The following is a 22905-nucleotide window of genomic DNA, read 5'->3' as shown; positions in this document are numbered from 1 at the left end:
AGTCTGGCCTTTTTTCATGGTGACCAGTGCCTGTCAGAGGGGTATTGTGGGACTTAATTAATTAGTGTTTGTGAAGTGCTTTGAAGTTCCTGGAAGGTGCATGCCATAGCAGTTATTTCTATTTCATTGTATTCACAATTCTTTCACATCACTCCAAGATGGATTATCACACCTTGGAGAAAACAAGCTTGCTAACAGCAAAGCAATGACACAACGTGTGCAACATGAATCCACCTACCAAATCTCTGTGCTAAATTCAGTGCACTTTACCAGTGTGCCAAACTCTAGAAAATCCCAGAAAGATTTCAAAGGACTAACCGGGTTCTTCTGCCCTGGGGGCCGAGAGGTGACTGTCCCAGTTACCCTCACAACAGATTCCACAGGGGCATCATACAAGACCTTCTTAACATGGGAATGTGCCTGCAGGAAAAAAATACTGAGATGTCATGGAAACTGAAGTCACATTACAGACTGTGCCATGCTTGGATGCTTTTCTGTTTTCTTTACGGCCTCCTCTCAGAATAAATTTAAAGATCATTCTTTAGAAACCAGTTTATGACATTATTACTACTTGTATTGCAGTAGCATCTAGGAACCCCAGTCATGGACCAGAACCTCACTATGCTAGGTGCTGCACAAAGACAGAACAAAAAGATGGCCTCTTTCTCAAAGATCTTACAATCTAAGAAATCTTACATTCTGAACACAATTCACTCAAAGATAGGTCTCTAGCTCAGCTAAGAGCTTTAGTAATCACAGTCCTTTTGCTTTACTTCAGGAGTGCTCAAATTTTGCTCAACCTGGGGCTGCGCTAGCAATCTGTCAGGACACTGAGGGCCACAGATGATGTACATAAATCAGAGCAGAGTGCAATACGCAATATAAATTCAGTCTGCTGGTACAGGGCAGTTCATTCTGCCCTGCACACCATGGGGGACAACAAGCATTTTAAGCAAAAAATCTAGAAATTCATCCCCTGGCAGCCCTTACCTCATCCTGTGGAATGATGATTTGTGTCAGTCCCTGGAAGTCCCTCAGAACCAGGAACAGGCCCTGTCTGAACATGATGAAAACAAAATGGAAAGAGTTGCTTCTCTCAGGGTTCAATCTTTTTGCTTTCTAAGCCAAAGCCTATATTAATATCTTGTATTTTTGGGGACATTATGGCTTTCATCTCAAAGCACTTTAGAAACAACATGAAATAGGAATCACTTTACTCACTTTGGAAATCAGGGATAAAATAAATCTTTAATTTGGATTAGATTCAGGTACTAAACCAGACTATAAAAAACCGTAACAGCAGCGCTTGAATTTGAACACACCCATGAAGAATAAGAGTTTTGAATACACAACATAACATTTATAGGCCCTTGATACTGAGCATCATAGTCTATCTGAACAATTCTAGCTAAGGAATCAAACTAAAGCTCTGGGAGAGATGAGAAAAAATGAAAACAAAGGAAATGAGATTTAACTTCCTATAAAGAAACTTCATGTGGATAATCCAAGTCTCTAGAGTTGTGATAGGATCTGTTTCCTCAGATACGGTCAATATACCCATCATAAGTAACAGAGCCATGCACTGACAGATGGGATGCATTATTGAGCCTGTAGAAAGGTGAGAGCACAACATAATCTTGTAGTAATAATAAAGTCTTTTCTCGGAGCTCCATCCAGGACTGTTCCATGACATGTCTAATACTGTTGATAAAAATCTTTATAGACCATTACTGTAGAATTCTAACAGATAAAGAACAACATCTTTACATTATAAAATGCAAAGGACCAGGCTCTGATCTTGGTTACACTCATCACTAAAATCACCGGAGTTAGTCCCAATTTACATGCACTGTACTCAGGCTAGAACCAGAATGTCGCCCAATGTGGCCATAACTAAGCCAGAGTATTAAGACTATTTGTGACTATGTTACATGAAGATTTAATGCTTTACTAGATATTTGCAAAAATGTAATCACTGTAACTATGCTAACATAGTTAGTACACTGAAGCATGTATTATTGTTTATATTCAACACTTTGAATTAGCACTGCAACTAGTTAGCTAACTTATTTTTCTTATTTATATTTTATGAATAATCCCTATGTATTCTCAATGTGCATAATTAAGTCCTGTTGTCAAAAAAGCACACTCAAACCTCATGCAGCCTCTTTAAGGTGGAGATCATAGTATTTACCTACTTTCCACAGTTGTTGCAAGGATTAGTTAATGTTTGAGCAGAACTTTGAAGAAATATAAAGCACTCAGTGCAAAACATTTTAATCAAAACTAGTTTATAAAACTTACTGTAGCATTGTTGATAATGTTCACACACTACTGTAGTCATTTCTGATTATTCAAAACTTAGATACTCATGTGATGGTCGCTATAGAAAACCCTAACAGAGATGGATTTGTATTCAGTAGTCAAATAAGACTAATTACTAGTACAGGGGTCAGCAACCTTTCAGAAGTGGTGTGCTGAGTCTTCATTTATTCACTCTAATTTAAGGTTTTGCGTGCTGGTAATACATTTTAATGTTTTTTAGAAGGTCTCTCTCTACAAGTCTATATATTATATAACTAAACTAGTGTTGTCTTGTAAAATAAACAAGGTTTTCAAAATGTTTAAGAAGCTTCATTTAAAATTAAATTAAAATGTTGATCTTACGCCACTGACCCACTCAGCCTGCTGCTGGTCTGGGGTTGTGTTCACCTAGGCTGGCAGTGGGCTGAGTGGAGTCTGTGACAGGGACCCCAGCTGGGAAGGGTCTGGCAGCCAGAACCCCAGACTGGCAGCGGGTTGTGTGGGGCTGGTGGCCAGGACCCCATACCGGCAGTGGGCTGAGCGGCTCAGCTCACTGCCGCTCAGGGATTCCACCCTCCGGCTCCTGCCAGCCGCGATTCCGGCTGCCGGACCCGCTCAGCCCAGCGCCGGTCTGGGGTCCCGGCCCTGCCCACATAGAGTGGGTACCTACCCTCTCCCTGGTTCTGGCCCATTCTCTTCCTCTCTCTGCACCGAGGTGAGAGTTGGAGTGGACCGAGCACAGGGCTGGGGGTGAAGGGTCTGGCCAGGAGCTAGAATGAAGGAGGGGGCTCAGGGTTGGGGCAGGAGGTTTGGGTGTGGGGGCACTTACCGAGGCAGCTCCCATGTGGTGTGAGGGGTGCAGGTGGGAATATGAGTGAGGGTGGAAGGGCTCCCGTTTGGTGCTCAGGGTGGGGGTGGGGATGTGCAGAGTGCATGGGATGTGGGGGGGCTGGGGATGTGGGGGGTGCAAGAGTCAGGGCAGAGGGCTGGGGGCATGTGAGGGAGGTGCAGGTATCAGGGTAGGGGGGCTGGGTATGTGTGGGGGTGCCAGTCAGGGGTGGGGTGAAGGAATCAACAGAGGGCTGGTGATACAGGGCTCAGGGCAGGGGCCTGGGGGTGTTTGGGGGGGCTCAGGGCTCAGGGCAGAGGGCTGGGTGACTGACCCCCCCAGAACCCCCAACCCCCACCGCTCCTCATCCGAACTACCCCCTCCTGAGACCCCATCCTCTATCTAAGCCTCTCTGCCCCTTATTCCCTGACTGCCCCCCTAAGACCTTACCCCCTACCTGTCCCCTGACTGCCCCAACCTTTATCCACACCCCCATACCCAGATAGACCCCCTGGACTCCCATGCCTATCTAACCGCTTCCCACCCCCTGACAGGATCCCCAGAACTCTGGACCCATACAACCTCCACCCTGCTCCCTGCCTGCCCCAACCCCTCTCCACACCCCTACCTCTTGACAGTCCCCCCAGAACTCCCGACTCATCCAACCCCTGCAGCTCCTTGTCTCTCGACTACCCCTTCCAGAGAACCCCCCACACCCTAACTGCTCCCCCAGGACCCTCTTTGTTCCCTGTCCCCTGATCCTTATCCACCCCCCAAACAGACCCCGTGACTCCCATGCCTCATCCAACCCCCCCTGCTCCCTGACTGCCCCCTCCAGAGACCCCTGCCCCAACCATCCCCCAGTATACCCCCCCCATCCAACCCACTCTGCTCCCTGTCCCTTGACTGCCCCCACCCCTTACCCAACCCCCACCCCAGACCCGGCCCCCTTACCATGAGGCTCCTCGCCCATCTGGAGCCCTGCCCCTGCTGCCGCCACCCTTGCACACACAGCCCTGCTCCACCCCGTCCCTCAGAGCACTGTGCGCGCGGCAACAGCGCTCCAGATGAGCGGGGAGCATCTTTCCCTCCCCACGGAGCCAATGCTGCCCCGCGGGAGCGCCTGGCCCCAGAGCGCTGCACACGCGGCAGCAGGGCTCTAGGGGAAGGCGGGGGAGGGGAGAGTGGCTTGCTGCGCTTGGGCCAGCACTCCGGCCTGGGACCGCGGACCTTGCGGCTTGCCGCGTCGGCAGGATTTTTAGTGACACACGGCGTCCCAGCAGGCAGCCGCAGGCCATTAAAAATTGGCTCGCCTGCCATCTTTGGCATGCATGCCATAGGTTGCCGACCCCTGCACGAGTATTTAGTGTTAGGGAAAATGACTCCAAAAGTACCTTTGTCACATCCCCATCGTAATGCAGCAACCTCTAGGGCAATGCATAACAGCATACAGCAATACTAATCAAAGTTTTAGAGCAAAAATGAAAAAGAACACAGTTTTCAACTGAAACAACAGTGGATGTTTAAATGGACAGAATGTAGTTACCCAAATACAAACTTGGTCAGGACTCCAGGGTTAACACTCAATTCTTGGGGAAGGTCCCAGGGGATATTTAATACAGGTAAATGGTCAGGACCTTGGTGCAGAGGACTTGATGGGAACATGGCTGGCTACTGTAATGAATCATCAGAGCCACTTCCTGCAGTACCTGAATTTTCTCTGGAGGTCTTCCGTCCCAATCAATAGTGACCCAAAGCAGCCCTGCTTATCTTGTGAAAAGCAAGATGATCCCAGCACACAGTGACATGGCTGCACATGTACTAAAGCACAAAGTAACAGTGTGTGGGGGAAAAAATTTCAGACAGATGCTAAAAAAACGTTCTGTCTATTGATTCAACTACTAGATTATCCTTGTAGGTTCCCATCCATGTACCGACCTGCACTTGCTTCATTTAGGACATTTGAGAAAATCACAGCACAAAGTGGTATGTTTTGTGCCTAAAATTATTACAAGTATTTCTAAGGTGTCCTCAGATCTATCTATCTTAGATATTTGTAAGGCAGCTATCACTTTGGTATTTCTGTGAGTGCTGCATAATCCCAGATCAGATGAAAGCTAGAATAAAACACAGTGCACTTCCAGATGGTTGTTAAACTACTACTAGTAAGATCTCCTGTAGCACTTTTCACCTGCAGATCTCAGAGAACTTTACAAAGGAGATAAGTATCATTCTCCCCACTTTACAAAAGAGGGAGCTAGGAGGAGAGAATCCCCTCTGACTGATTAAACAGAATGCTGCCCTCAATACGGTAGGAAAAACATCTGAAGCTCCTCAGCCTCCTCCACAGAGAGCTTCAGTGGATACAGTGAAAGCCAATGGACATAAGGAAGCCTGTCCATAGCTTCCAGTCCCACTTCCCTCCTGGGTCTTTGCAAGTTTTAAATACTCATCTGACATGAATCTCATTGTTCAATACCAACTCTTCAGATGGGGAAGAGCTGGGAGGAATGTGTGTGTGCAAAGGTGAGGTTTCTGCAGTTCCCCAGTAGGCCTGGGAAACAGAGAACAGCCATACTGTATGCACTTGGGCCAGACCCTGACCTGTTCCTACACCCAAGTCTCGGCACAGGGCACTTAGAGCTGGTGCTTTATACGGGCCAGGAAGCCACCCTACACAGAGGATATTCTCAGAAAGGTGTTTCCTCACATTTTTAAGGCCCTATATATTGCCAGGGTGGTGTAAAGGGCTGTTAACATAACCAAGAATCAGGCCCTAGGCGAGGAGCTGCCTTGGCTCTAGCAATGTAACCTCTCCTCCATCCATGTGGGTTGCGTTTACCTTTGGTACTGAATCCATCCACACAAGGTGACCTCTTGGCCCACATGAGCAGAACGCAACTCTCCGCAAGTGTTGGTCCGAGGCACAAAGCTATTGAAATCTTGAGACAAAGCCAGAGAAAAACAATTTCAGTGGGAGTATGAATGTTAATGTAGCTATACAATAACGAGAGCAATCTAGGCCCTGTGATTCAAAGATCAGTGTACAAACACAGAACAAGGAGGACCGTCCGTTCCACAGAGTTTTTTGTTTGTACAGTGCAATGGAGTAGTGATCCAAGATTAGGGCTCCTAGGCATTATGGTGATACAAAAATAAAAATAATAATCCAAATCTGTTTTATGGCCTATATATAAACAGATAATTTCTCTCACCGCTAAAGTGACTTCTTGGGTGAAAGCCAGCAGCCTTTAAGGATGGCATAGAAACACTACTTCCTTGCCTGAAATGATTTGTAAAGAAAACTGTATATCCAAAGAAAACAACAGGGACAACTATAGGGAGGCACAACTGAAACATGGCCATATGTGAACATCATCAGCTTTCTAAGAATCAGAATAGTGATATTTGTCAAACAACCTGTACATACCAATTCTGGCAGCCTGGGTTGATGATCTGCTTATGCTACAAGTAACAATAGGTTTGCTGATCTCTCATCCTAATTCCAGCATGGTGCTCTTTGACATTTAAGCATAATTCATAACATTTGCCAATTTCTACTCAAAAAAGACCCAGGACAAAAATAGCAGAGGGTGATGCAGGTATGGATTGAGTCATGTTGGCAGAGCTGTGTTGGGGGTTGAGGAACAGAGTAGCACTAGATCAAGGTCTAAATGTATTGACAAAACCACATAAAGAAAAATTGAAAGTCTCTGCCTGCTTTAGACAAGACTAGCAAGGGCCTGATTCAAAACCCACTGAAGTTAATGGGAGTCTTCTTACTAATTTCAATGGGCTTTGCATCAGGTCCTTAGACAAGAAAAACAGACTGGTCAGTTTCACGCTCTGGCTGTTAAACATTCACAAGGTGCTCTTGGGTTTTAAAGTTTATAGTATTTTAGAAGGTTAAAGGGAGACTCTCAACTTAGGCACATTCCTGCCTGAAAACATTTCACCTACTATTATTACAGACCCTTAAAATTCCTAGAGGGGAAAAAAATTTCCCTCACTTTTATGTCAGGCACAGTCAATTTTTATGTTTGTCCATATCCTTCACGCTACAGTAGGAGAAAGGGAAAAAAGGGTTTTCACACAGGAAAATGTGATTTGAAAGCCAAAATAATTGGCTTTGGCTCATATCCCATGTGGGAGTTATGTGCAAAAAGTAAAGAGCATAAATGGGTTAAGGGCTTTTTTAAAATATACATTTTAAAAATATCTAGAGGGAAGTGCTAATACATGTCTCATTTTAGTGATTGTTTAATTTTCTGTCTGGATTACCATATGAGGCTCTGTCACCCAGAATAAGAGCAAAGTTAAAGAAAAGACAAATAAGATACAAAACCTATTTTTGTAAATTCAGTATGTGAATATAAAATATTGTATTCAGACTTCTTCCCACCCCTGCTCACCTGATGCTCTTTTCTCTGAGCTAAGTGCCAAACTGCTGGAAACATATCTGCACCATGGTCTGTTTAGTTCTCTAGAGAACAGAGGCAGCTGACTGTACAGCAGTCGCAGCCCGTGGCAGAATGACATCTTACAAGCCACAAAAGCTGGATGACAAACAAAAGGGCAGTCCTGGATCTTTCACACACTGGACAGTTTTAGGAAAAAACAACATGGAAAGTAATTTCACTTTGCAATCCTCAGATTTTATTCTTCAATCCGTACTTGTGTTAAATTCTCCCTTGACTGACCAGCTGCCCTTATTTCCTGAAAGGGTCCAGGTGACCTAATGGCTAGGGCACTGGCCTGAGGTTTAGGAGACCTGAGACTCTGCTGTGTCAGTGATCAGCTACGCGATCTTGGACAAATCAATTCATCTCCCTTTACCTCTGCTTCTCCTCCTAACCTTTTACTGTCTTGTCTATTTAGACTGTAAGATCTCCGGAAAAGGGATCGTAACTCACTATCTACTTGTACAGTGATTAGCACAATGGGGCATCAATACTGTAATATAAATAAATAATCACATGTACAAACTCCACCTTTATTTCCCATCTGTCATCCATACTAGTTCCTGTCTCCCTCAAGCTGGTATAATATTAATATTTTGTATGTGTATAGCATCTTCCATTATCAAAGAGGATCTCAAATGGAGGTCTATAAACCACTTACTGGCGATGTCTGAAAGAAGGCAGGTCAGGTCACATGGCAGTGGCTCCACCTTCTTGCTTCCAACTCCATGTAATTCAAATTAGTATTAAGTATAAAAACTGTCTATCACAGACATGCCCTAAAGATGATCAGACTCTTCACGGCAAAGAGTCAGCCCTTGCCTACATTCAAACTTGTCTCAGTTTAACTAAAAATGTGTGTGTAAACCTACTGAGTCCAGTGCATGTTTGCTTACAATACTCTTATTTCAGTTAAAGGGTCTCCTATTTTTATATAAACTTATTTTTTTTACATTATATCAAAATAGGACACTCAATCTGAAATAAGAGCACCTACTTGGAAATAAATAAATAAAGGTGAGATTTAAAACAGACTTAGCCTGATGTACTTTAAAATATTACCAGCATAACTATATCTGTAATAGGTGTGATTTTTTACCAATATAGTTCTGCTGATAAATATAGCTCTGCTGATAAAAGCCCTAATGTAGATGTACTTATACTTGTATAATGCACTTTATATTAACATGGAGTATTTCACTTTGGTGATCTGGAAAAAGCTATACTGGTATAAAAGAGTTCATATAGCTGCATCTACAATGGGGAAGGGGCTTGCCACTTTTTTCCTGGATTCAAGCCCAGAAGGCACCATTGTGATCAAGTAGTCTGTGCATAACACAGGCCAAGTAGTCTGTGCATAACACTCCCCAAAATAATTCCTAGTGCAGATCTTTTAGCAAAACATCCCATCTTGATTTAAAAATGGCCAGCAATGGAGACTCCACCAGGACCGTTGATAACTTTAAGGATCATAGCGGCAAAACTTTGGAGAGTAGATAAGTTAAGTGGCTCCAGTCTGTCTGCAGCCCTGGCCGCCGTTAAGGCGATACAAATAGTGGGATTGGCGTGGCCAGACCACAGCAAGTCCGGTGCCATCTGCGCGCCCGGTAATACCACAATCCCCGCAGCTGTAGGGCACGGCTCAGCCCCAGGCGCCTCACAGGCCCCACTAGGGACCGCCCCGTTTCCAGCCCAGCGGGTGAGGCCAGGGAATGCACCGGCCGGGCTGCAGGGCCGACAGGCCCTTGCCAGCAAGCGGCGGCAGTAATTTGCCCCTAAGCACAGCCCGTTCACCCACTGGCCCAAGCGCGGAGCGGCGGGGGTCCCTCAGGCCGCTGCTCGCGCTCCCAGCAGGGGCCTTGCCCCGTTTTACGGTGACAGGCGGCCCTCTGTTGTTCGTAAACGGCTACCGGGGAGGAAAGGTGCCCGCCAACCTGGGGCTTTCCGAGAGTAGCCGGTGTACGTTACACCGGCCGGGAGACAACCCAGGCGTCCGGGCTCCCGAGCCCAGCCCAGCACAGCTCAGCCCCCGCCCCGCACTGGAGTGTTCGCTCCCCCGGGCGGCCCTCAGCCCAGCCTCTTCCTGCTGCTGGCGGCAGCCCCCCCCCTCCCCCCGCAGGGGCTAGGTTTAGAGTCCCCACCCCATACAGTCGCTCTTCCTCACGCGCTTTTCTTTCCGTACAGGATCGGTCCTACCTCAGGAATCGCGTCAGCGCGAATCTCGCTAATTGCCCCTACCCGGCCACCGTCGCATTCAGTCACCACGTTTGATTAGGACGGAAGCGTGTGGCACTTCCACGCCCGCAGTAAACATGGCGACGGAGCAGATTTGCGTCACGTGACGGGATCCCCTGGCTCAGGCTCACGCGCGTGCGGGGTTCCTGCCGCACGGGCTGCCGGGAAGAGGATTCAAACGATCTTGGGGGAGCGCGCGAGAGCCGAGTCCACGATGAGGCGATCGGGGCGGCTTAGTCTCCGGCGGCGGCAGGTGAGAGCGCGGTGTACTGCGGGGCCGGCCCGCCGCCCTGTGTCTAACGTACGGAGAAGGATTTATTCCCCACGTCCGGCGGCTGGAGCCGGGGCGCTGCTCGTGCCGCTGAGCTGCGTGGCGCGGGGGGGCCGATCTTTCACTGGAGATCGTAACTGGGGAGCCGCCCGGGAGCACCACCCCGTAGCGGCCCCTCTGTCCAATCCGTGAGGCATGACAGGGCCTGGGCCTGGCCCTGGCCCCGCGCTGGGGAGGCACCAGGCTCTCCGCCCCACCCATCCTGGAGCAACCGGCTGCGAACGTGTTCAAAGAGCAGCGGCTGGAGCATCTGCCACCCTCCATGTGCTGTGTTAGATCTACCCCCTGCAGCCCGCTCTATCCACTGCCGCTAGCGGGCTGGGGCCTGTAACAGACACGAAGGGGACAAAGCCCCTCCCCAGCTTGCAGCCCAGGATGGAGGGCATAGTTCTTAGTTTACAAGATCTTTCACAGGCATTAGGTTAAGCTGATTTCACTACATTGGAAAAGGAGGTTGGGGGAGTTAGGCAGGAAACTTTTCATTACTAGGGTGGTTGAAGGTGTGACAGTTTGGGGACAGGTCTGTGTCAGCTTAGGATTCCATGTTGGGTTTGGGAACATTTCAACCTCCCTTCTGAATGTAACTTTCAATGTGGCTTTGAGCATTTGTGGTAGCAGGTACTTGACACCAACACCCTGGTCTGCATCTAAAACTGAGGTTGAAGCGATTTCACTTATGGGTGAGACAATTCACACTCCAAAGAGATTTAAATCTGACTAAGCACCACTGTAAATACTGGTAGGCCAGTGGATTTACTACAGTGATGAAAAAATGCATTCCTAGCTGTAGTAAGGGCATGGCTACACGTGCAGATGTAGAGCGCTGTGAGTTAAACCAGCCCTCGGAGACCACAGTAGGGAAAGCGCTGCAGTGTGTCCACACTGTAAGATTTAAGCGCATTGGCGTGGTTGCATTAGCAGCTCTTGCAATGGCCACAGAGAATAGTGCATTGTGGTAGCTATCCGAGCATGCAAGTGGCTTCAATGTGCTTTCCAAATGGGTGAAGTGGGGTGGAGCGTGACAAGGAGTGTGTTGTGTGTATGTGGGGGGAGAGAGAGTGGGTTTTTGGGGGGCTGAGAGCATGTCAGCATGCTGTCTTGTAAATTCAGAAAGCAGCAATCCCCCACCCCCCAGCATTCCATGCTAATGGTTGCTTTGTTCTGGAGCAGATAAGCATGCCAGTTGTCAGAAATGGAGCTTTGAAAGGGCATATCTGCATTCCTGAAGTGATTCCAAAACTATGACAAGAGTGGCCACTTGACTTAAGGGGATTATGGGATGTTTCCTGAGGCCAATCAGAGCACAGTAATGCAACACCTCATTCACACTGAGGCTGGGGTGCTTCAGCTGAGGCATACCAAGCATTATGCTTCTCGTGGAGGTGGACTACCAGGAGTGCTCCAGCTGCAGAGTCCAGGCGCTGTAAGTGCCTTGCCAGTGTCGATGGGTCATGCATTAGGGTGTCTGGGGCTCTAATGCACTCTAACTTGCAAGTGTAGCCAAGCCCTAAGTGTCTGCACTACAGTGGTGTAGCTACAGCTGTGGTGCTTGTAGTGTAGTAGACAGACCCCAGATGAAGAATCTATGGCCAGGTCTACACTACAGACCTGTGTTAGTATAACTACATTGCTCAGGGGTGTGTGAATGATGTTGTGAGAGACCCTGGTATAACTGCAAATTTTTTAGTGGTCTCAGAGTGTGGCCACCAACTCTTGCCGATGGCCACTCTGACAATCCTAAAGTAATTAATTTTAGGAAAAATAAATATGCACACATACATGTACAAATCATTATCATTGATTTGTGTAGGTGTGTCTCCCCCCCTCACCCCGAGTCAATAATAATGTACAGTTGTCTCTATTCTTTACTGGACCTAAACAGAATAGAAACACAGGTAAGGTGCTTTGCATGTTTTGATTTTTTGGTTGCTTTTTTTAAAGACTTGCTAGCTAGTAAGTCTGTTACTGTGAAAAGTGACATTTGTATATTTGTTAATATCACTTTTCACAGCAGACTTGCTAGCTAGCTGAGATGCTATGAAAAGTGGCATTAACAATATCACTTTTCACAGCAGACTTACTCAGCCCTGGCACGCTGGGAACAAATTAAGCCCTGGATGGGGAGGTGGGTAAGGGGGCTCAGGGGTGATGGGAGTCATTGGGGGCCAGGAAGATGGGGGGAGGGGTAAAACAAGGGGGGGAGTCCAAAGCCCTGTGGCTGGGTGATGGAGGCTGCTGCCACATGGCCAGAGACAGCCGCCCACCACCGAAGGACTGAAGCCTGAGCCCCACCGCCCCCAGGAACATGGGGAATCCATGCTGGTCGCTTGCGCCTACAGTTTGTGGCTCTTGAAGGGGACACAGACCAGCCCCTACTGGTGGCCCCAGGGGAGGGGCTGCTGCTTTTCATGCCCCACCTCCACTCCCAATCACTGCCCAGGAGGCTGTGGCTGCAAGAAAAGGTGCAGTCACAGTGGCCGCATATGAGAAACACTGAGTTATACCAACCTTAACCCCTCATGTAGACACTGCTGTGTCAATGAGAGAACTTCTCCCATCCACATAACTACCCCCTCTCGGGGAGGTAGATTAACTACACTTATGGGAGAGTTCCCTCCTGGCAGCAAAGGAGCATCTTCACTTTAGTGCTACGCTGATGCAGTGTTTTAAGTGTAGACCTGCCTTATGTTTGGGAAGCTGTGGCAGAGTAATCAAGGGCCATCAAGGTTCAGAAAAGGGCAACTAAAATGATTAGGGGTTTGGAGAGGGTCCAATATGAGAAGAGATTAAAGAGGCTAGGACTCTTCAGCTTGGAAAAGAGGAGACTAAGGGGGGATATTATAAAGGTATATAAAATCATGAGTGACGTGGAGAAAGTGGATAAGGAAAAGTTATTTACTTATTCCCATAATACAAGAACTAGGGACCACCAAATGAAATTAATAGGCAGCAGGTTTAAAACAAATAAAAGGAAGTTCTTCACACAGCGTACAGTCAACTTGTGGAACTCCTTACCTGAGGAGGTTGTGAAGGCTAGGACTACAACAGCATTTAAAAGAGAACTTGATAAATTCATGTTGGTTAAGTCCATTAATGGCTATTAGCCAGGATGGGTAAGGAATGGCGTCCCTAGCCTCTGTTTGTCAGAGGATGGAGATGGATGGCAGGAGAGAGATCACTTGATTATTGCCTGTTAGGTCCACTTCCTCCGGGGCACCTGGCATTGGCCACTGTCGGTAGACAGGATACCGGGCTAGATGGACCTTTGGTCTGACCTGGTACGGCCGTTCTTATGTTAACTGTTCTACCCTAGCAGAAGAATGAGTTTGGTACTAGCAGGAGCCATTGATTTTGATCCACTGTCTGATCAGAAGCCCAGGGGGTAAGGGGTTTATTGCCTGGAAATTCTCCAGTGGAAGATTCCATCCCCACAGAACAGAACAGTGTCGTCCAACAACACTGGGAGTTTGGGACAGGACCAGCTTATGACAGACGACACTTAGGCTGTGGCTATGTTCCTCACGTTGTATTTGATCTGTGAAAGTATCATCATACAATTGTGTACCTCAGTATATTTTATTCAGCTAAATCTCATTGAGGTGGTGGTTCCTACTTGCTGTTTGTGGAGAAAGCAAGGATTTCTATGCTGAACAGCTTTTACCATTTCTTGACTGTGTCTAGTACTTAGATCCTGGGAAATGCTCTTACATTAAAATAAACTATCAATCTCTACTTTGGCCAAGGTGGATAAAAACACTGTTTTTAACTTTTAAATGGTTATTTTTGAAAAAAAGATCATTTTATTGAATTTAAATCAAATATTTGTATGTGCATATTACTAGTTCTTTACTTCCGTCCCATTTTGTAGTCAAATTGCGAAGGTGAATATTTTGTATTTGTTTTGTTAGTTTCCTAATTCTTAGTAGACTTCAGTAGACTTTATGCAGATTTCTTTCTACTAAAAAGTTTCTCTCATTTAAAATGTTGCTTTATGCTGAATTAAAGCCTAGGAACTTGTAACAACCTTAATATAAGCAACTAGCCAATGTTATATTTACAGCCAGCACCACCTTCCCATATGCTGAACTTTGACTCAGAAAAGCTGAATGCTTCAACCAGGCTATGCTCCTCCATCAGGGTTCACAGTTTGAAGTCAATGGGATTTGTACTTCTAAGGGCTTGTCTACATCAGAAAGTTGCAGCGCTGGTGAGGGAGTTACAGCGCTGCAACTTTGAAGGTGTACACATCTGCAGGGCATCACCAGCGCTGCAACTCCCTGTTTGCAGCGCTGGCCGTACTCCCGTTTTGTCTCGGGTGTAGAGGATCCAGCGCTGGTGATCCAGCGCTGGTAATCCAATGTAAACACTTACCAGCGCTTTTCTTGACCTCCGTGGAAGGAGGAAGCCTCTGGTAATCAAGCTGGTCTCCTTCCCCAGCTTGCTCTCGCGTTCCCGGAACCCCGAGCAAGCAGGTCTCCTTCCCTGCGGTTTGCAGGGGGGTTCGGGAACGCGAGAGCAAACCGGGAAAGGAGACCAGCTTCGCCACGGTTTGCTCTCCCGTTCCCCGAGCAAGCAGATCTCCTTCCCTGCGGTTTGCAGGGTGGCTCCGGGAACGCGAGAGCAAACCGCGGCGAAGCGGGTCTCCTTTCCCGGTTTGCTCTCTAGTTCCCGGAGCCCCGAGCAAGCAGGTCTCCTTCCCTGCGGTTTGCAGGGTGGCTCCGGGAACGCGAGAGCAAACCGCGGCGAAGCGGGTCTCCTTTCCCGGTTTGCTCTCTAGTTCCCGGAGCCCCGAGCAAGCAGGTCTCCTTCCCTGCGGTTTGCTGGGTGGCTCCGGGAACGCGAGAGCAAACCGGGAAAGGAGACCAGCTTCGCCGCGGTTTGCTCTCCCGTTCCCCGAGCAAGCAGGTCTCCTTCCTTGCGGTTTGCAGGGGGTTCGGGAACGCGAGAGCAAACCGCGGCGAAGCGGGTCTCCTTTCCCGGTTTGCTCTCTCGTTCCCCGAACCCCGAGCAAGCTGGTCTCCTTCCCTGCGGTTTGCAGAGGGGTTCGGGGAACGCGAGAGCAAACCGCGGCGAAACTGGTCTCCTTTCCCGGTTTGCTCTCCCGTTCCCCGAACCCCCACTTGAAGCCGCCCAACAGCGCTGCAGTGTGGCCACATCTAACACCACTTGCAGCGCTGGTTGCTGTAAGTGTGGCCACTCTGCAGCGCTGGCCCTATACAGCTGTACTAATACAGCTGTAACTACCAGCGCTGCAAAATTTTAGATGTAGACATGGCCTAAGTCACTTGGGTGCCTCTGAAAATTCCACCATTAAGCATGGGCTTAGAAGCTTAATTTTCTAGGCTCCCATTTTTGAACATTTTGGCCTGTTTATAAAACAATTCGTAATAACTCTTAATTGCAAGGCTAAACTTTTCATTGTATGCAGTCTCTCTAATAAACTTTTCATTGTCAGTTCAAAACAAAATTGCTTCAGTGTTCGGTTTCATGCTATTAAAATATATTTTTAAATAAAACTACAACGTAAGCATGTGCACAAGTGTCTGAGCTAAACTTTAAGTACACTAGTTCCTTTCATGTTAGTAAAGTTATGCACTTGTTCAGGAGTCTGCAGGAACCTCACCTTAATTTTCAATAATTGTCTCTTGCCTATAGCAGTTCTGTAAAAATCAAATAAGAGACTCTGCCAGTAGTAGCATTTGAATTAAAGGAACATCTATAATTTAGTTTATCAATTTGAATTAGTTTTACAAAGGCTCACTGTGATCAGAATCAATGATTTACAAATACTTAATTGACTGAAATTAATAATTTAAATCACTCCACCCAGACTATAGGAAGTTTTCAGTCTTTGGGCTCTTTCCATTGCACAGGATATGGATACTCCTGATTCTGGAGGCATGACCCCTTTAGGAAGAAAAACTGCAGAGACTGGAATCAACATTACAAGTACGACAGGTTACTCAAGAGGTTTGACATTCATCAGGACACACACCCTGTTTGGTCAGAGCCCAACTAGAAGAATAATTCCACAAACATCTTTACTGCAGGTGGGCTTTTAGTAGTTTAATATAATTAAAGAAAATTCATATCTTAAATCAGCTATCACATCTTATTTGACAGCTTTATCTAACCATTCTGTTGTTGAATAGATCTGTATGCTGAGTCACTAAGGGTATGGCTACATTTGGAATTTCAAAGCGCTGCCCGGGCAGCGCTTTGAAGTGTGAGTGTAGTCAGAGCGGCAGCGCTGGGAGAGAGCTCTCCTAGCGCTGCATGTAAACCACATCCCTTATGGGTGTAGCGTGCAGCGCTGGGAGCCGTGCTCCCAGCGCTGCTGCCCTGATTACACTGACACTTTACAGCGCTGTATCTTGCAGCGCTCAGGGGGGGTGTTTTTTCACACCCCAGTTGCAGCGCTGTAAAGTGTGAGTGTAGCCAAGGCCTAATGATGTCAATTGTATTTCTCAGAGTAATTGCAATTTTGATATAATGGCTTTTCTCCTATGTTGCAATTGCTTGGATATTCATCATGCATTTCCTGAAAGGAATGGGCTTTAAAATGTGTAAAGCACTTTGCTAATTAGTTTCAAGTCAAATCTGAAGGGTAGAACTAGGAGTAATGCAATAAAACTAATTTTAAAAAAAAAAAAAGCTTCCTGGAATTTATTCTCCTTGTGGGGAGACTTTTTCTATACTGTAAAATAACTTAAGAAAACCAGAGAAACTCCTTTCACTTAAGTTATTCAAAACAGTATGAAGCACTCACCAAATATTTACTGGCCTGAAGAATAAGCCATTTCCCCTGCAATTTAAAGGAATACAAGTTATGTACTGTATTGTTTGTGATACTGCTGACTGTCTTTAACAATTTTTTAAAACAATCAAAGCAAGATATGTAATAAATTAATCGTCTTTTCTGTAATAATCATGGTATACATCTTCCTGCATTATCTTCAGTGTTTTTCTTTATTTTCTTTTCCAGCATAGTTCACTCTGTTTTCTTCACTGTATTTTACATTTCTGTACTCTTAAACAAGTCTCTTTGCTGTACTTTTTCTAACGTCTCATCAATATTGCCATCTCTCCCATGCCCGTGCCCCCACCCCCACCCACACATTCATGTGCATTTGCACCCCTGTCCACCCAAACATCCAATAGCTACAGGACTGACACTACTAGCCAGTCAGATGTAAAGGAGTGTGTGGGGGGAAGGGTGGGAGGAGGCAGTTCTTTCCTTCTCCCTTGCCAAGCCACTGGGAAAGGGAAGGGTGTTGGGACAGCTACTAAACTATTTCTGGACCTTGTTTGGGGATTCACACATTTAGTCTCAGGCTTTGCCTGATTGTTCTGGCATGTGATTAAATTTAAAGCTCTCTTCCAAGGCTCCTTTGGCTGATGGAAAAGAGGAGCAGTCTGTTTCATGGGCTTCCCTTCTGGACTACCCTAGTCTTGGAGCCTCCTAGCTGCTGTTACAGTGGGTGGAGAGTCTCTCATATGCTATCTTTCCCTCTGCCTTCCTTATGCTGCAAGATGGGCATGCATGTGCTACTCTATTCTTTCCATTGGCTCCTTGAACATCTTCATGGTCTGCCTCTTATTGATCACAGCTTACCCAAACTGCAGCAAGTAATTTGCTAATTAAGCTAATTTTTGTCAGTTCCACTGCTGTCCACTAGCAGCAATGAAAACTGACAACTCTGGTCTGTTTTAACTGTACTTTAGCTTGGCAAAGCTGTGAACTGCAGCAGAGGCACTCAAACTGTCTTTTGCACACAGGCAGTTCTGAATGTGTTGTTATCAGCCTTCCAAACCTAAACTGAGTATCTTTGCAACCCTAAAGCTAGAAACTTAACTTTTCTGAAATGAAAGTTTAGATTCTGTGTATGTTGCTAGGACTCACTTTCTTAAAAATGAGCCAGGATTGTATTCTGAAGAACACTGCTGCTATAATCCAGTCTTTAATGCCTGAATGCTATAGCTGGGAAGATAGAGGACAATGACTTTGGTATCCTCCACCTCTATTTTCTAAGTAGAAAAATCATTGTCATGTTAAGTCCTTCAGCAGTGCTCATGGACATACGTTACAGTAAAGAAATGCTGACAAGTTAGGAAAAATAGCTAATAGAATAAACACAACTGATTAGCCTGTATATTTGATGCAATGTACAAGTCTTTCTTCAATTTCATTACAGAAATTGTGGGCAGGCCTAGAAAACTGAATACTGTTCTCTTAATTCCAGGAAAATGCAGATCCTCAGAAGATAGCATTCCTTCTACGCAAACAGTGGACCTTGTATAGTGTGACCCCCATGTACAAATTCTCTTATGGTAATCTGAAGGAGTATTCTAGACTTCTGAGTGCCTTTGTTGCTGCTGAAAAGCAGAAAGGACTTGCTGTAGAAGTGGGCAATGATTTTGGTATCAAAGTGACTTTGTCCACGCTTTTAGGACTCAAAGGTACGGATCAAGACCAGGTTGCAATCCTTGTCCAGGTAAGGGCTGCAGCTAGCATGCTGATAGCAGTGGGGTGTCTTAACACTTCTAAATTGCCTCCCTGTAACATGTTGAAATATTTATGGCTGCTAGTATAGTAATTTTCATGTATCCTGTGTTTTGTACTTTTTTTTGCTATCTTTGCTTTTAACCAATATGGTTCTTGTCTGTTTTTAACACCCTTGTGGACCTCTTCATAAACTGTTGATCCATCAAACATAGACTTGGGAACTAATCTGTGTTATAGTTAGAGCACAGAAGTAGGAGTTGACGTTCTTCAGCTTGATGTAGGATCTTGCACAGGTCACTTAATTTCATTGGTAAAATGGATGTAATGCTACTTCCCTGCCATAGTTAAGGCCTATTAACACCTTGAGGTCCTTAGAGGAAAGATGCTATTGAAGTGCAACATTTTGTACTGCAATTATTGTAGGAAAATTAATGCACAATGCAAATGCTTCATTAAGCAGCACTAATGTAGACTTAAGGGTTGCTTCTATTTCCATTGAAGTAAATGGCAATACTTTGACTGACTTCAGTGGAAGGAGCCAGGTCCTCTATAGGCATAATAGATGAATTGCAAAAACTGTCTTTAAACAGTCAAGCTATCCAAAGTGGTATAATGGCACAGAAACCAGTGCAATGCAGTGTCAAAACAGGGTTCTGGCTGGGCCAAAAAAGAAAATTGGGCACCAAAGCCATATAGCACCTCTGAAAATCAAGCCACTGATTTTCAGTTGACACCCTCTGATCTCTTGCTATTAAAATGGTATATCAGGGGAAAATTCTTGTGGTTTAGCCATTCTTATTAGAATCCATTTTGCTCTGGCTAAGAACTGTCAAATGCACTCTAGAACTTGGAGATTTAATGCAGACATTTTTAATTTTAGATTGCATCAAGATCTCAGCTCCCATTTGAAAATGCAGAAGACAAAGTGGTGTGGTCAGGCTGGTTCTGCTGTATATCTGGAGATGATCTTTTGGAGAGTGTACCAGAGGATTTTACCTGTTTATCTTTGTTCCTTGCCAATGGGGCAGAGAGTTACACAGCCATAGTTGGCAGTTGGTTTCAGAAGACTTTTGACTGTTATTTCAGTCGTTTAACCATCAGCCCACTCAATCTTGCCTGGATGGCTGCTATGTGGACTGGGTGCAAAGTGGACAGTCATATGGCTGCAACAGAACTTGTTTTCTCTGTGCCCTGCATTCCCCAGTCTCTGGACATTTCATATGCCATACACCCTGAGGATGCAAAAGCCTTATGGGACACAGTGCAAAAAACTCCTGGGGAAGTTACTCAAGAAGAAGTGAATTTATTTATGGACTGCCTTTACTCTCACTTCCATAGACACTTTAAGATCCACTTGTCAGCCACAAGACTGGTGAAAGTCTCTACATCTATAGCTTCAGCACACTGTGATGGGAATATAAAGGTACTAAATTGAATTCCAACTATGAGGTTTTGATTAACACTGTTCTAGCTAGTATAATTAAAATACCTGGCCAGAAAGCTGCCCCTAAGTTCTTGCTAGTTGATTCTCTTTAACTGATTTCCCCCTTTAAAAAAAAAAATAAAAAAAATTTAAAATTTCAGCCTCTGCCAGACATAACTAGTTTCTAGTGTGTTCCACAGCACATCTGACAGTTGTGCAGTCAACATTTTGTATGGTGATGAACCCCCAGTCATTGTGTTGGGTGCTGTACAAGCACAGAACAAAGACAGCTTTTGGCTAAAATTTGCATTTAAAAATCCCAAACTTATACAAAACTTACAGCCAATAGAAACTACAATTAACTTTTTTGATACATAAAAAAAAAAGTTTTAAGAAAATCCCCATGTATTTATGTGTAAGGCTACGATTTTTTCACAGAGTTTGCAGAAGTCATGGAATCCGTGACTTTCAGCAATTTGCGTGACTTTAGCCCCAGGAGCAGGGAGCTGCAGAATCCCGCTACTCCAGGTGATGGGGGCACCCTGCAGCTCCTGGGCAGCAGGGGCCCCCAGAGCTCAGTGTGGGCCCCTGCAACTGCCTAGCTGTTGCGGGTGGTGTGGGGACCCCCCAGCTGAGCTGCTCATTTTGTCATGGATATTTTTAGTAAAAGTCATGGACAGGTCACAGGCTTCCTTGAATTTTTCTTCACTGTCCGTGACCTGTCCGTGATTTTTACTAAAAATATCCGTCACAAAATCTTAGCCTTATTTAGGTGCTAGCACAATGTTGGCATTGAGATACAACATGGTAATGACTAGTGTATTTTCACTGTCCATGCTGGGAAATGAAAAGTTAAAAAAAAATACTAAAAATTGATTCATTTGTAATCTGAAGTGCTAGCAACATAACTAAAGAAATAGGCTTTAAATGTGGAAGCTGCCAAATGGGTGATGCCAGTCTTAAGTATCTTTCTCATTTCATCGCTGCTTGGCCTATTTAACCATTGACTATGGGAGCCCTGCCTCATTTAGTGGGTAGGAAAATGCACAGGAGATTTTTTTTAGAATGTGAACTCTTTAGGGCAGGTAATGCTAATCTGTACAGTTCTCAACACAATGTGACCCAACCTGGTTATGATCCTTAGGCACTTCAGTAATATAAGTGTTCAACAATAACTTGTCAGACCAGAATATCGAAGAGTTCTGCGGGATCATCAGATATCATTGCTAAAGTGAGTTGGCAGGAGGGTGGAAGAGCAGAGTGGCTAATTGTCGGTGCTTCTTCCAAGGAGAGGAAGGAGAAGTGAGGGGACAGAGTGGCTGGGACTTCTTTCTCCCTCTTTCAAAGAGGAGGTGGGAGCAGAGTGTCCCTTAAGCTGCTGATCTTTTCCCATGATGGGAGTGAAGATCAGAAGGGCCCATGTAGAGGAGGAGGAGGAGGAGGAGATAGGACGCTAGGCTTCATGTACACCCAACAGGAGGAGTCCTGCAAAGAAACAGGGAAAGTAGCATGGTGATGAGATTAAGCCATAGTGCAAATCCTTCACTCCCCTCTATTTAAATATGTAGAATGCACATTGACAGCAGCCATCAGTGACTTAAATAGCGTATTGTATTTCTGTTCAGACTATAACTAATGTTTTGGGGTTTGTTTGTTTTTTTGCAGATCTTACATAGCAAGCACCTAATAGGCGTGTTGACGCTGCTGACAGAGCTGGCGATCTCACAGATACAATGAAACCTTGTACTCTATACCTGCTGTCCTAAAAAACTTATAGATGCTCTGCTTGGACCACATTAAGTCCATCTGCAGTAGATTCATGTTTGAGAGACACTGACTGTAGAAAGCTGGCTTTCCTGCAGATTTTTTTAGCCTCACAAAACTCCAGTCCACCAAGTGAAAGCATATTAGTTTCATTTGACCTCATTGGTTCCTGGACTGAAATCCACAATGGGTAATGAAGCAAAGAGGGCCATCGGAGGAAAATAATATAGTTGCACATTTTGCTATAATAAAGTAACATTTTGTAATGATTCAAGTATCATTTAAAGGGTGGGGCATGAGATGGAATACTGCTCCTGCTCCATAGCCTAGATCAGTGGTTCTCAATCAGCACACAGCTGCAACCCATGTGACATCCTTAGGGCCATACAGGTAGTATATAGTACGGATGTGGCTCACATAACACAGAGAGAGAGCTGCACAAGCGGCCCACAATGGTAAATAGGTTGAGAACCACTGGCCTAGAGGCTAACACAGTAGTGCAGGAGGGTGGTATATGTAACATAGGGCAGAAAAGCCTGTCTGTTGGGATTAATTTCTGCAAGATTCAAAAGCACTCCCCTATGTTTGTTGAGTGAACAGTGAGATATTCAAAAGAATCAGTATGGCCTTGGTATCAGAGCATTTGAAGGAAAAGCCTCCTGTTCCCAGCTCTGCTACTAGTGACCTAAGCAAATCACTTTACCTTGATGCGTCTGTTTCTTTAATTACAAATTAGGATACTGGCTACATTTAATATAGCTGTTTGAAATGTACAAATTAAAGTGTTGTACGGTAAAATGAGATTTCCCCCACCATACACACACTGCAAATACATAGAGAGGGTTTTTTTCTCCTCCTTTTACTTGACTTTAGCTTCACTGAGAGTGTCAACCTCTTACTTGACTTTGCTGTTGAATGTACTGGCTCTGAATCAATGTGAAAACAGACTTTTGCTCAAGCTGCATTCTACCTGCCACAATCTACGTGGGCAGTAAGACCACCTCACCTACTCTTGAATTTGTCTATAGTTAAATACTTTGTGGTACAGACCAT

At 45.5% G+C, this 22905-nt stretch overlaps 3 protein-coding genes across 12 annotated transcripts in view; 1 reads left to right on the top strand and 2 right to left on the bottom strand.

The window, feature by feature from the left end:
- The window catches only part of DARS2 (aspartyl-tRNA synthetase 2, mitochondrial), a 35240-nt gene extending 25301 nt beyond the window's left edge, over positions 1-9939 (bottom strand). For 2 of the 9 annotated variants that reach the window (XM_030572168.1, XM_030572173.1), the window contains exons 1-5: positions 9790-9895; positions 7546-7730; positions 5976-6075; positions 991-1057; positions 319-420 (exon numbers count right to left, since the gene is read on the bottom strand). In XM_030572168.1, the coding sequence (XP_030428028.1) occupies positions 319-420; positions 991-1057; positions 5976-6075; positions 7546-7672 (396 nt within the window). In that variant the 5' untranslated portion in view covers positions 7673-7730; positions 9790-9895. Of the gene's footprint in view, positions 1-318; positions 421-990; positions 1058-5975; positions 6076-7545; positions 7731-8254; positions 8318-9734 lie in introns of all 9 variants that reach the window. The other 7 variants (XM_030572170.1, XM_030572174.1, XM_030572166.1 and 4 more) reach the window with 6 other exon arrangements.
- An 8-nt stretch (positions 9940-9947) lies between these two features.
- On the top strand, positions 9948-22251 carry CENPL (centromere protein L). 2 transcript variants are annotated; one of them, XM_030572178.1, is made up of 5 exons: positions 9949-10081; positions 16033-16209; positions 18403-18654; positions 19546-20088; positions 21754-22251. In XM_030572178.1, the coding sequence occupies exons 1-5, from the start codon at positions 10043-10045 to the stop codon at positions 21823-21825; spliced, it is 1083 nt and encodes a 360-aa protein (XP_030428038.1). In that variant the 5' UTR covers positions 9949-10042; the 3' UTR covers positions 21826-22251. The 2 variants fall into 2 exon arrangements, with proteins under 2 accessions (XP_030428039.1, XP_030428038.1); XM_030572179.1 differs by lacking the exon at positions 16033-16209 and having other exon boundaries at positions 9948-10081.
- Positions 20398-22905, bottom strand: part of KLHL20 (kelch like family member 20) — a 57506-nt gene continuing 54998 nt past the window's right edge. Inside the window, exon 14 of the mRNA XM_030572176.1 lies at positions 20398-21573. The gene's annotated coding sequence lies outside the window, so the exon portion shown is untranslated. The remainder of the gene's footprint in view (positions 21574-22905) is intronic.

This window comes from Gopherus evgoodei, chromosome 8 (genome assembly GCF_007399415.2).
Source record: "Gopherus evgoodei ecotype Sinaloan lineage chromosome 8, rGopEvg1_v1.p, whole genome shotgun sequence".
Lineage (NCBI taxonomy): Eukaryota > Metazoa > Chordata > Testudines > Testudinidae > Gopherus > Gopherus evgoodei.
This window is presented reverse-complemented; position numbering and strand designations above follow the sequence as displayed.